Source organism: Hyperoodon ampullatus, assembly GCF_949752795.1.
Source record: "Hyperoodon ampullatus genome assembly, chromosome: X".
In the NCBI taxonomy this organism is placed as follows: domain Eukaryota; kingdom Metazoa; phylum Chordata; class Mammalia; order Artiodactyla; family Ziphiidae; genus Hyperoodon; species Hyperoodon ampullatus.
In genome coordinates this window covers 91,156,164-91,170,296 of record NC_136913.1, presented here as the reverse complement: position 1 = coordinate 91,170,296, position 14,133 = coordinate 91,156,164, and the positions used below count along the sequence as shown (strand labels likewise).

The 14,133-nt window shown below is 33.9% G+C and overlaps 1 protein-coding gene across 3 annotated transcripts in view; it reads right to left on the bottom strand.

The window, feature by feature from the left end:
* The window catches only part of NRK (Nik related kinase), a gene marked incomplete at both ends in the record, with an annotated part of 140,826 nt that overhangs the window by 17,756 nt on the left and 108,937 nt on the right, over positions 1–14,133 (bottom strand). For 2 of the 3 annotated variants that reach the window (XM_079727935.1, XM_079727936.1), the window contains 7 exons: positions 56–211; positions 657–843; positions 3,952–4,288; positions 5,829–6,193; positions 7,252–7,349; positions 9,870–9,964; positions 11,757–11,815. In XM_079727935.1, the coding sequence (XP_079584061.1) occupies positions 56–211; positions 657–843; positions 3,952–4,288; positions 5,829–6,193; positions 7,252–7,349; positions 9,870–9,964; positions 11,757–11,815 (1,297 nt within the window). The remainder of the gene's footprint in view (positions 1–55; positions 212–656; positions 844–3,951; positions 4,289–5,828; positions 6,194–7,251; positions 7,350–9,869; positions 9,965–11,756; positions 11,816–14,133) is intronic. The other variant, XM_079727937.1, reaches the window with a different exon arrangement.

Genomic DNA, 14,133 nt, shown 5'->3' with positions numbered 1-14,133 from the left:
GATAAAAATATATTCTTTAAAATATAACAACTCAGTTTTAAGAAACCAAACTCACCCCACAAAGAACCACAGCAGATCTCAGAAGTGAATTCCTTTTCATACATGTGGATTAGTGGTTTTTTACATTCAGGAGAGACATAGAGTGGGTTAACATTGACTTCAGAGGGTTGCTTAGATGATTTCTCAGGTACTTCCACTAATCCAGCATATACTGTGAAGAGAAGATATTGAGAGAACTTACACCATATGCGCTTGACTGTTTCCACAAATGAGACATAGCTTAGAAAAATTCCTTTTCCTTTACTGTATTTTATTTTTTTATTGGAGCTATAATTTCTATAAATCCATAACCATCAGTTAACACAAATCAAGATGGTCAGAATACATTTCTGAATATGAATATACTTCAAGTTACTGTGATTAGATTGCAAGTAAAATCCAGATGAGGGACCCAATTTCTCAATTGTAGTTCAAATTTAGGTGCCATAAAGACTAAGTGAAGAGTAGATTTAAAAATATATATACATCCATCTGAATTTATGTCAACTGAGTATCAGAATGATTTGATTCTTTTCTGATAATGAACTAGTGGTCAAACACTGTATTTAATATGTGAACAGACCGCAACATTTGGAGATTATATTAAATACACTTACAGATGGTACTGGCAAAGTCAGCATTTGCAGCCCCTTCAGAACCGTTGGAAGGAGATGAGTGGCTGGCAGAAAAACCTGATTCTGTTGATACTTCTGATATGTCCATAGTGTCATTCTCATCACCAGGTGCTGCAGGTGTAGCACCTGAGGAAACGGCATTTGAGGCTTCACTTCTACCACCTGACTCCTAAAAGATGATTAAAAATTTATTTTGACTTTATTAGGAAATTAACAGTGAGAGAAATATGATATGCCTAGGGGTTATTTGAAAAAGAGAATACAAAATTTGTAACTTCTTATAATTCTTTATCCTTATAAAATCCACATTTACCAGTAGAACTCAACAATGTTATCAGAAAAGAAATAGGGCTTCCCTGGTGGCACAGTGGTTGAGAGTCCGCCTGCCGATGCAGGGGACACGGGTTCGTGCCCCGGTCTGGGAAGATCCCACATGCTGCGGAGCGGCTAGGCCCGTGAGCCATGGCCGCTGAGCCTGCGCGTCCGGAGCCTGTGCTCCGCAACGAGAGAGGCCACAACAGTGAGAGGCCCACGTACTGCAAAAAAAATAAAATAAAAAGAAGAAGAAATAACTATCCTATATTGAGACAACTGATGCCAAAGTAGGAATTCAAGGAGCATGAACTCCTTAGCTGTATAATTTACGGACCTAAAATTTGTGGAGTTTTTACTATGCATTAGATACCCTGCTAGGCATCTTATTTACATATTGTTGTGAATCCTTGCAACAACCCAAAAAGTAAGTAAGATTATCTCCATTTTACTTACAAGGAAACTAAAGCTTAGCGAAGTCATATAATTTATTCAAGGTCATAGAGATAATTAAGAGGATCAGAGTTTGAAGCCAAAGTCTGTTTGATTCCAGAGCTTACATTCAGCTATGCTATGGTAGATTCAATTCCATCTTGTCAAATGACAAAGCTAATGATGGAAAATCAACTAACACAAATTCAAGAGTGTGAACATGCTTCAGTGAAAATTTAGCCAGATTCCATTAACTTACAGAGAAGAAATTCAAGGATAAAAGTCACAAAATGTGACAGAATTTATGTGGGATGCATGTCCTGTGGAAAAACATACCAACACTTTTTGGTAAGCCTGTTTGCTGATAAGCATTTCTTTGTTTCTAAACAGTGATTGAGACAGCTGTGCTGCCCTGTCAAAGACTTGTTTTTATGACCTTTCCTGCCACAAAAGTGTTGCCGCATAGAACTGGGAGATCAGCTCGGCACTTTGTGACCACCTAGAGGAGTGGGATAGGGAGGGTGGGAGGGAGGGAGACGCAAGAGGGAAGAGATATGGGGACATATATATATATATAACTGATTCACTTTGTTATAAAGCAGAAACTAACACACCATTATAAAGCAATTATACTCCAATAAAGATGTTAAATTAAAAAAAATAAATAAAAGATTATCTCATCCTAAAAAAAATTAAAATAAAAAGAAGATCCATTCACTCTGTAAAGGTCAAAAACATTTCTTAAGATAACTGGAGATACCCAGGGGTGCTATGAAAACCATGCTGGGACATCCTGTTTTAATGCCTTTAATTAAGATAAGTAGGTAGGCAGTTAGGTAGGTAGGTAGTAAGTAGGTAGGATGGATGGATGGATAGATGGATGGATGGAAAGATAGATAGATAGACAGATAGATAGATAGGTAGTTAGATAGATAGACAGATAGAGAGGCAGACATAGATACTTTCCCACTGATGTTGCTTTCCCATTGGAAACCATCTAGGGAGTTTCCTCCTTCCTTGTTTTCTTTGTTTCCTTCCTTCATTGATTTCTTCCATAATTACTGTATGCCTCCCATAGACGAAGCCCTAGGTTGGACCCTGGGATTGTGTGAGTAGGTAAAGAAAAGTAATCAAGGATGGATTAAAAATAGTTCCTGCCTTTTAAGAGTTTACAATCTATTGTGACAGAAGAGCAGGTAAACAAATAAACAAATTACAAAGTCATAAGTACTAAAATAAAACGATGGGCAAAATGCTTGCAGGTGCAGATGAAGGGGTGTGTAATTCTGCCTTGGGAACTCAAAGATGATATTTGGATAGTTGGATCATGAAGGGTGACTAGTCCACAAGCAGAGAAGAGGTAAGGGGAAGCCTTATAGACAAAGGGAAGTGCTTGAACAAGGTCACTAATTCATGAAAGAGCATGGCATCTTCTAAGCTAGTTATGATAGGACAATAGGCTGGGAAAGTAAATTGACACGATTTTTCCTTTGTCTGGAATCTCATCTCTGTTTTCAGATATCCAATATTTCCCATTTGGCAAGAATTAGTTCAAAAACCATGTGTTCCAGGAAATCTCTGTGATAATTCCTATTTATCTAGCATATGTGAAGCTACTTGAGTATTTTAAAACATATCTATAAAGTCTGTAAATATTTTGTGAATGACAAAATAATTGTCTAAACACAGTACACTAGTTCTGTTTTAAATTGTATGTGTTAACACTTCTTCCTCAAAAAGTTAAAATAGAAGATAACAATTCCACTCCTAGGTATATAGCTCAAAGAATTAAACAGAGGGACTCCAACAACTGACACTTGTACATCAACGTTCACAGCAGCCAAAGGTGAAAACGACCCAAGTGTCTATTAACATATGAATGGATAAACAAAATATAATACATTCATGCTACAGAATATTATTCAGCCTTAAAAAGGAAGGAAATTCTGATACATGCTACAAAATGGATGAACCTTGAAAATATTATGCTAAGTGAAATAGACAGACACAAAGGGACAAATATTGTATGAGTCTGCCTATATAAGGTACCTACATAGAAAGTAGAATAGAGGTTATTAGGGACTGGGAGGAGGGATAATGGGGAGTTAATTGTTTGTTTGAGATGATACAAAATTTCCAGAAATGAATAGTAGTAATGGTTGTAAAACATTGTGAATGTACTTAATTCCACTGAATTGTACACTTAAAAAATGGTTAAAACATAAAATTTTATGTTATGTGTATTTTATCACAATAAAACCTCCCAGAAAAATGTATGTGTTAAGAGACATTATCCCAAGCATGTGATCTGAGTAATAAAGGTAAACAAATAAGATATTTTTGTCCCTGAAAGAAAATAGGAACCATCCAAATTAGAAGAAATAAAGATCTATCTACAGCTATAATTAAATTCTTTAAGGCTTTGGGATAGAAGTTTAAAATATATTTGTAATGGCTGGAAATATGACATATCACATGAAGAAATGCATTCACAAGGAGAAGAGTTCATTCTCCTTTTCAAATGGCGCATTACCTCTGGTTCATGTTCAAATTCCTGGGATGCTGGTTTCTCCAATTCTGGATCATCTATCTCTGAGCAATTTTCTTCTCCATTGAGTTCAAGGGCTTCACTCTCTTCATTGGTTCCACTGACTCCCTCATTTCCATTACCCTCTTTGCCTCTTCTTCCACTGCCTGTATTGGCTCTGTGTCCTTCATGGTCTCCAATGGCTGCACTGCCCCCAATGGCTGTACTTCCTCCGTGGCTTCTACTAGCTCTCTGGCTTCCATTGCTGCTGAAAGTTCCTTCCCCTCCATCACTTCCATCTTTACCATCTTGCTTGTAGCTTCCACCTCTGCCACAGCTTGGTCTGATAACAAGATCCAATTAATGATAGAAAACCACCCAACAAAAACATATTTGAAAGTCAACAAATGAAACAAAATTAGTATGCCTTACACATATATACTATCTCCAGGCATGTTTTTGTTCTATGTGAACACTACTGGTATGATATAGATATGAAAAATGTCCCTATGTCTTGTCAATCTTAAATATTGAATTAACACCATAGCCACTGTCAATTCCCTGGCTGCATTTGGATGGCAGATGGAAGAGAACTTGCATCCTTTATTAGGAACATGTGTTAGGTTAGTAGCAATAATATGTTTTATTTTCTTAAACCATAGACTACTTCATGCATTAGCAACTTCACAGCCACATGAATGATCAAGCCCATATTTCTGGTTCAACCACAACATATTTAAATAATTCTTATAATATATGTAATTTATGTTAATTTAAACATGTGCCTTTATTTTCTAACATGTGTATTGTCCGCTTTGCAACAGATTTCCATTGATTGTTCCACTATTATCACTAGGAAGTGCAGTAATATAGATCTCATTAAGTTAAGATAGTCACTTAATTATTTGCTAAGAACACCAAGCTTAGCAAAATGTCTCAATGATTTTTGCATAAGGGACAACATAAATATGTACCTATGATAATTCTAAAAGCAAATGAATTTGAGAACGGAATTCCTGGTAGTTTTTTAGTTGGCAAAAAAGAAAAAAATGTTGAATGAATTGTAGTCTGTTCTGTCATGTATATCCCCAGTAACATTTGAAAATTAACAAAACAAAATATGGATTTCAATATTATAAAGCAAACAATTCTCCCACTGTTAATTATTTTTCTAAAATTATACTATATTAATGAATCACCTTTGAGAGCAGTTTAATACAAACCATAAGCACATGTAAATAAGAACACACTGGCTGCTTCTAGAGCAGGAACAAATAACCATATATATATAGCATACTGGTGGTATGCCAAAAACACTACTTCACTAAATATTACCACTTTGAGCAGCTACTCTATAAGAAGATAAAATTGAACGAGCACTGAATTTAGTTACTGCAGTTTTCAGAATCCCAAGGATAATGCTATGTTAGTAAGTTGGAGGTTAAAACTATCAAGTGAGTAACATATTTGCACTTCATTTTTCTCAGCAAATTTAGAGATTTTGTTCACAAACAACAGGGCTTCAACTTACAATTATTAATAGGCACACTACTTAATTTGTCAGCCCATTTCTCACACTCATTGTGTTTTACAGGGTAGAATGATTCAATAGCATTAATTTTAACAGAAACACCCAGACAATTCCAGTTATAAAGAACTTAATAAATAGTTGAATGCTAATAAAATATAGTATTACAAGAAATGCAAAATTAAGTGTTTTGCATTAAAATAATTTAAAATCTATTGTTGAAAATCAACCATTTACCAACATGCAAGTGCAATTCATTCACCCTCTTGGTAATAAATTTTGAGAGTAAACCAAAGATGCAAATAGTTTTGAAATTATAAAATATGGATAATGCAAGTAATCCAGAAAAACCAACCTTGGCCAACTAGGAGCATCATCACGATTATTGCCTTTGTCATCAACAACCTCATCATTGTCATCATCATCTTGGTCTTCACCAGCATCATTAGCCTGATCAACCTGGTTATTCAACTCATTACAGCCATTGTCATGGTCATAAGTATCTTCATAAGCATCATTAGAATCATCATCATCACCATCAGTATCAGCACCAGCATCATAGAGTTCAACATAATCACCATCCTCTTCAGGTGGCTGAATGACAGGTGCAGGAGTTAACCAATCATTCCGGAAGATTTCAGAGAGTGCATTATAGCCTACCCATTCATTTGTCAAGTAAACGGGGGGTGATATTTTTCCTACTTTAAATCCATCTGGAACCTGTGTGCACAAGAAAGGTTAATGTAGTCTCTAGTAGCCTTTCATTTTCTTCTAGATTGGAAAGCTTCCAGGCTGATAATATTTTAAAATGTATTTTCAATTGAAATGAAGATGTTCACTCACTATATAGAGCCAACATTTTTGTGAGGATGAGCTGCCAAAACCCAAACCTCAGGCTATGATCATTAATGGCCTTTCTGGATCACACAGGGCAAAATTTACTCACTTTGTTTTATATTAGTCCTACTTATCTGCTGAGAACTAGACATTTGGTTTTGGTGCTGGAGAAGAGACAGATGATTTAACATTCTAGAGAAGACGGTCACTTTTTTCCTTTTGTTTTATCCTTTGATATTGGGATTAGCTCTTAAAATTGATATGCTAATTTCCCAGCTCTAGTTTTATACAACATAGGTTGTATTAAAGTAATGTAAACACTTCTAAGAAGTAAATTAATATAAATTCACCCTTAAGTATGGTATGTGTCCTATAAGCAACCTCTGAGCAATCTGAAAGGGGTGTATGTGTAGTAGGGTAGAGGTAATTACAAAAGTAAAACAGAATGATCTGAAACCACACTGAAAAAATAATTAGAAGGTCTTTTTATTTATGAAATTAGAAGGCATTTTATTTTTCGCTAAATGTTTTACCTTTATGCATTGCCTCATCATCCACGAAATGATATTAGACAAAAACTGAACATCTAAACCTTACTCCTTAATTTGAGATTAGCTTCTGCAAATAGCTTTTTATCACCCTCTCCCGAATATGTTCTGACAGAAGAATGTGAAAGTAAAATATTTTATGATCGATTAAATGTTTTTATATTTTACATTACAAAATATTTTACATTAAATGTTTTTACATCAATTAAATTTAATTTCTAGATTTCATATTCTGCATACTGACTTACCAATAGAAATATATATTTGAAAGATTAATTTAAAAACTGAACACTTTAGCCTTTCCCTCGAATGAAGATGAAAATATGTAAGTTAATAAATTGAAAATTAAAAAGAACAGATACAAATGTGTTAAGAGTTAAGATGGAAACTTACATGGATGTCAACCAGCAACCTCTGATCAATAGTAGAATAAGGTGGTGATGACTGGGACCTCCTCCTGGTCACAGGGCTCTCTTCCTCAGAAGAAGATTCTGTGGAATGCCAAAAAGACATTAGTAACAGTTGTGATCACAGCCACTGACTTCATTTTTATAGTGTACCAGTTCAATCCCTTGGTATTTTTCTTGTAGCCTCTTTCCATTCTGGAGATATCACTTGATAAATTCTTATGGGGCTAAGATCCTATGTTCTGTTTTCACAGGCAGTGACAGGCTCAAGGTTTGTTCTGTTAGACCTGCATGGCTTTTTTGTTTTTAGCATTAAGTGTACACTTGCTAGGTATTTCTCTCTATCTGTGTAACAAGGTACACAATAAGACTGGTATACAGATAGTCCCATAAAAAAAGAGAATATATCAAGAATAGGAAGGGCTGGGTGGTATTTCTGGCCTCCCATAACCAGTAGAAAAAGAGCCCAACAGTATATTAGAAGATGATAGATTAGACAAAACTTTCAAGAGGAGAGTTGACTCTTGAATCTTAATCCCCCAATTTCTACTCAGTGATATATCTTCAAGTATTTCAATACAGTTGAGAAGTGAACAACTGAAAAGTGGCAAATCTTGGCCCTTTTTATAAAGCCAGGAACCCTTCTATAGAAGCTCTCTGCAATAGAACTTTCTGCAGTAATAGAAATGTTCTGTACCTGCATTGTCCAATACAGTAGCCACTATCCACACATGGCTATTGAGCATTTGAAATATGGCCAGTGTGTCTGAGAGGCTGAATTTAAAATTTAACTTCATTTTCATTTTAGTTTTAATTTTAATAGCCACATTTTGCTAGTTGTATCACAATGAACAGCTCATTTCTATAGTGTAAATACTTCCATTTAAAATGCAAATTTGTCTGGATTAGAGGTCTGGATTTTTGATATTAAGATTTGTGGTATAGTAAATAACATCTGTGGTTAAAATAGAGTGAGAATATTTAGGCTCAAAGATCAGTAGATCTGGGTGAGTGTACTTAGAAAAAGCTTCACTAAGGGGACTCTCAAGTTCCTTTTTATTGTTTTTGTGTGCTTGGAATTTGAAGATAAATAGTACTATCCCTCTTTTATTTGCAGCCTTGATATATAGCCAAAGTATTGACACTAGAACTCCAAAAAGCATGTATTTGAAAACATTTCTATCTTTTGAGAATATTGTACTGAACACATCTTACAATTTATGTTCACATCTTCTGACACTGTTGTACTTTTGCCATTTATTATCTTTCCGTAGGAAACTATTTCTCTCAGGTCTTTTGGTGTGTCATTAGGCTAAGTAAGAAGTTTGGGTGAATGTCTGAGATTTTGAGGCAAATTTGTAGTAAGGTGTTCTGATTTCCTGCATCATGAAGTATGCAGTCTTATGGGAACTTCAAATCATCTATGTAGCACACACAATAAAATAACAGAATTTTAGAGCTAAAAAGAACTTTAGCTATTATCTACCCAGATACTCTCCCTTTCTCCCTCCCACCACTGTTCATAAATGCTTTGGGGCCTATTCCAGAGTTTCCTTATTTCAAAATATACAATATAAATAAACCTTAAAGTTTTAGTTCTTTCTTCAGTATTAGCAAAATTAACCCTAGTCAAACCAGAAGGATTCTGGGGGAAAAAGTCCTAAAGTTTCTCTTCACACAGGCTTATCTTATTTCTCACAAGATAATATTTCTGCACAAGGGGACACTACCATTTAAAAGAATTATGCCATTATCTGAGTCTCCTAAGAAGAAGAATTGGGTTTTAAAATTCAGGACTTCGACTATATGATTTTCATACAGTGTACCTATATATCCATTTAATTATTGACATTTAAATAAAATCTATATGCTATATTTTACAGACGACTTGGGGACTCAGTCAGGCATTTTCCCCTTACTTAACTTACTTGAATTGCTTAAAAGTAGATAGTGCCAGATTTTATGACCCAAGGCATAACTTTTCACTTTGTTTATCTGATATGTCACAAATCTATAATTCATTTAAACTCTCTCAAAATTACATCATAAAATAAAATACTTATTTGAAATTCATATCACTGTTCGTAAAGATATTTTCTATGATTTTATTGATTAATTTTTCATTTTGAGTAACTACATTAATTTTTAACATTTAAGAGATACTGTATATATCTTACTTTGGGGAGGTGAAATAACAAATTGATAAATAAAACACATGCCCACAACTACTCCATTTAATATTTCAATATTCTAAAGATTGCCTATAAATGTTAGCCTTTTGTAGAAGCCTCTCTCAAATTCCTTTCCCATACTTTTCACACATGGTATAGAAACTAAAGCTGAACCCCCCCTCCCACCTCCCTAGACACATTCTTAACTATTGCCCAACTGAAAGAAGAATCTTCAGAAAAATTACTTTCAATTTCTCAAAGGTCATCACTGATCACCTAATTGCCAAATCCAATGGCCTCCTGGTCTTAATCCTACTTGGCCTCCCTGACACTATTGATTCATTCCTTCTTGAAATTCTTTCTTAACTTTTGCAAAATAAACTATTAAACATTAACTCCGTTTTGACTGTTTAAACTTTGTGCTTTGAATCACCTGATGCTGCTGGGCAATTCTGAGGATTTTGCGAACTTCTTTGTCTGATGTCAATGGGCTTCTGAGCTTGTTCCAAAAGAGACCGCTGAGGAACACTAATGAAAAGACAGAAAAGCATGTGCCACTTCCTAACATTCATAAAGGGAATGTACAACTCCACATCAAGACCAACAAAAGTTTTAAATATATGGGTATATATCAAACTAAAAAGAAGTAGAGCTTAAGTAATATTTTCCAATTTCCCCAAATCTGCTCTTTTATCTAGAAGAGAGAAACAATTTCCAAAATATAAAAAAATTGTCTTTATACAAGTATGTTTCCTTCACATATTTATTTATTTCTAAAAATTCCTATGAACTTTCTTTAAGCTAATATTCAGACATTATTGCTACCTGGGTAAAACAGCAAGAAACATAAATTTATAGTGTATGTGAGTATTTTAACATGATAAAAACTAAGTTATTTTTATGTTAAATATTCCACTATTATAACCTGATTTCAAATGCTTGGAATTTGTGTTTTTTAATGTCCTGTTCCTAATTTAGATACATGGATAAATAGATAGAACACTTTAGTTTTCACTATTCAAATTCAGGAAATATTTAGAAAGTTTCTTTGGACCAGAGCTGTTAAATTTTATAGCTGCTTTGGAATTTCTATATAGGAAGGACTTTGGTTTGATTTAGGCCTAGAACAGACAAGAGTCTGTTCTATGACCCCAAATTTCAGGAAAGACTTAAGTTTCAGTTAAATTGATTTCATAAATATAACCATATTTAAAGTAAGTATATTTGCAATTCGCAAATTCAAAACCCTTTTTTGTAATAAGAACAACAAATTCCAGTTTAGTAGAAATATTGATTTTTATATACCCAATGCTTAACAGTTCTATTGATTTTATATCATACCCCATGATACCAAAACAGATACACAAAACTAAACTGATTTCTCCCCCTTTGTTGTCAGAAGGATCATGACAACTCACTCACTGAACGCATAGCAAGAGAAAGTTCCCAATCTTGCTTTAAAATTTTTCAAGATTTCTGCACACCAGTTAAATCTAAGGACACAAATACATGGGGGTTTTAAAGAATAATAAGATAAGAATATACATGCTAAATACGATCAGCTCTATGCCATCTGACCATACTGTCCAGAATCTTGAATACAGTAAGTACTCAATAAGTATTTACTGAATGACTGAGTGAATGAATATAGGTTAAGTTCTCTCCACTATGAGTTGGAGTTGGAAGGGGTATGAGTTTCAAGGAACATCTAAATTAAAATTTAGCATTCAAATATAACACATTGCATACATCTAAAATATGAAACATGATCTTTGAAAATTACTGAAAATTATCAATATTACAGAGTTAAAAATTACAGTGACTGGTATAAAATATTGCTATAATATTGAGTTTTAGATTTGATTCTCCCTATAGGTTATTTTAGGTTTGCCCATTCTGTGGCATTAGCTTCTGAGGTTAGCGATTGTGTGTGTGTTTTACCATGTAGTGCATCACGAATATCATGTAATTGAAGTGTACGTGATACACATGAAATTTCACATCTTTTTACTGTAAATTACTAATCGAACACTGTCCAAGAATTCACTGTTGTTTCTGTTATTAAATTGTGAATGTTACCAGCTAATCATCAAACTAAATAACACTGAAACTGCAGTATGTCCAAAGGTGAAAGATCTAGTTAATGGATTGTTGCAGTTTTAAGGTTTTAAATATGGGCCGGTGATATCATTGATGACTATGTTGTCATGAATATTTTAGTTTTGAATTCACACAGAACTTAGTATCAAATAAATAAGCTTTAATTTCCCATATGACAGTAAGTCAGAGTAATCTGAACATAGAAATCAGAGACACATACCTTGAAGAGAACTTGACACGATCCTGGTTGTAAGGCATAGAAATAGATCTCTCTTGGACCTTAAAGATACAATGCAATACTTTGGTAGAATTCAGAATCATACATTTTTTGAGTTATTAATTCATGGGAAAATGTCATTCTTCACAAAGAGATATTTTCTTAAAAATCCAGCTTATAAAATCTGATTTTCATAAATAGATTGTATTTCATTATTACTTATAGTATATCATTAGAACTACTTAACCATAATTTTTGAATATATCCTTGAATTTTAGTACAACAACAGATTCTGGAGATCATATAATCAAACACCCTCATTTATTATTGAGGAATCTGTATCCCAGAGATGGAAAATGACTTTTCTAAGAACTTTACATCAAGTCAAAGGATATCTTTAATCAGACTGTAGGTCTCCCACCTGTTAATTTAATGTTCTTTCTATGTTTTCATATTACTTTTTCAAACTTCTCACTCACTCACCCTTTCAAGCTAATACTAGATTTTCAAAAGTTGTAACACATACACATCACTAAAAACCTCTCAGGAGTCTAAAGTGTTCATTTTTTATTAAAAAAAAATATTGGAGTATAGTTGCAATATTGTATTAGTTTATACTGTACAGCAAATGAATCAGCTATATGTATACATATATCCCCTCTTTTTTGGATTACCTTCTCATTTAGGTCACCAGAGAGCATTGAGTAGAGTTCCCTGTGCTATACAGTAGGTTCTCATTAGTTATTTTATACATGGTATCAATAGTGTATATATGTCAATCCCGATCTCCCAATTCATCCCATACCCCCTTTTGCCTTTGGCATCTATATGTTTGTTCTTTATGTCTGTGTCTCTATTTCTGCTTTGTAAATAAGATCGTCTGTACCAATTTTTTCAGATTCCACATATGTGTGTTAACATACTATATTTGTTTTTCTCTTTCTGACTTACTTCACTCTGTATGACAGACTCTAGGTCCATCCACGTCTGTACAAATGAACCAATTTCGCTCCTTTTTATGACTAAGTAATATTCTGTTGTATATATGTAACACATCTTGTTTATCCATTCCTCTGTTGATGGGCATTTAGGTTGCTTCCATGTCCTGGCTATTGTAAATAGTGCTGCAATGAACAATGGGGTGCATGTGTCTTTTTGAATTACGGTTTTCTCTGGGTATATGCCCAGTAGTGGGATTGCTGGGTCATATGGTAATTCTATATTTAGTTTTTTAAGGAATCTCCATACTTTTCTCCATAGTGACTGTATCAATTTGCATTCCCACCAACAATGCATGAAGATTCCCTTTTTTCCACTCCCTCTCCAGCATTTATTGTTTGTAGATTTTTTGATGATGGACATTCTGACAGGTGTCAGGTAGTACCTCTTTGTAGTTTTGATTTGCATTTCTCTAATAATTAGTGATGTTGAGCATCTTTTCATGTGTTTGTCGGCCATCTGTATGTCTTCTTTGGAGAAATGTCTATTTAGGTCTTCTGCCCATTTTTGGATTGGATTGTTTGTTTTTATTGATACTGAGCTTCATGAGCTGTTTGTATATTTTGGAGATTAATCCTTTGCCAGTTGCTTCATTCGGAAATATTTTCTCTCATTCTGTGGGCTGTCTTTTTGTTTTCTTTATGGTTTCCTTTGTTGTGCAAACGCTTTTAAGTTTAACTATGTCCCATTTGTTTATCTTTGTTTTTATTCTTATTACTCTAGGAGGTGGGTCAAGAAAGATCTTGCTAAGATTTATGTCAAAGAGTGTTCTGCCTATGTTTTTCTCCAAGAGTTTTATAGTGTCTGGCCTTACTCATCTTTAAGAAATTATGTTTTTTTCACTTTACAACTTGACTGTAATGTCATAATCAGAGTTCCAAATACTTTTCAATTCTAAATAAATCAATTTTTATTTTATTAACTATTCATTCATCTAATACAGCAAAAGACTCAAGAAAGAGCACATATAATGAGCCAGCTTCCATCAGCAGTGCAGATTTACCTTCTGCCAACATTAATATATAGGGCCATGGAGTGTTGCCTTGCCTAATTTAATTTTATATCTCTAGGTTTCTACTCAAAATAGTTTTTAGCTACCCCCCAAAATAGATCATTCTGACATTCAACAAGGCAGTCATATTAGATTCTTTAGAAAGGAAAATTCAATATGTTACAATAAAAAATAAATTTAGCATTTTCATGCTGATAAAATCACGCTATAGGTCCTAGAAACTATAATAACCTTACTACACTTTTTTTCTCTTATGTAGTAACTTATCAAGGTTGTCTTTATACTCCAACAGACAGATACATAAGAAGTGAAAAATGTTGTCAATCGTTCACATGTTTTGTTAATGAATGTTTCCAAATACAACCAGAT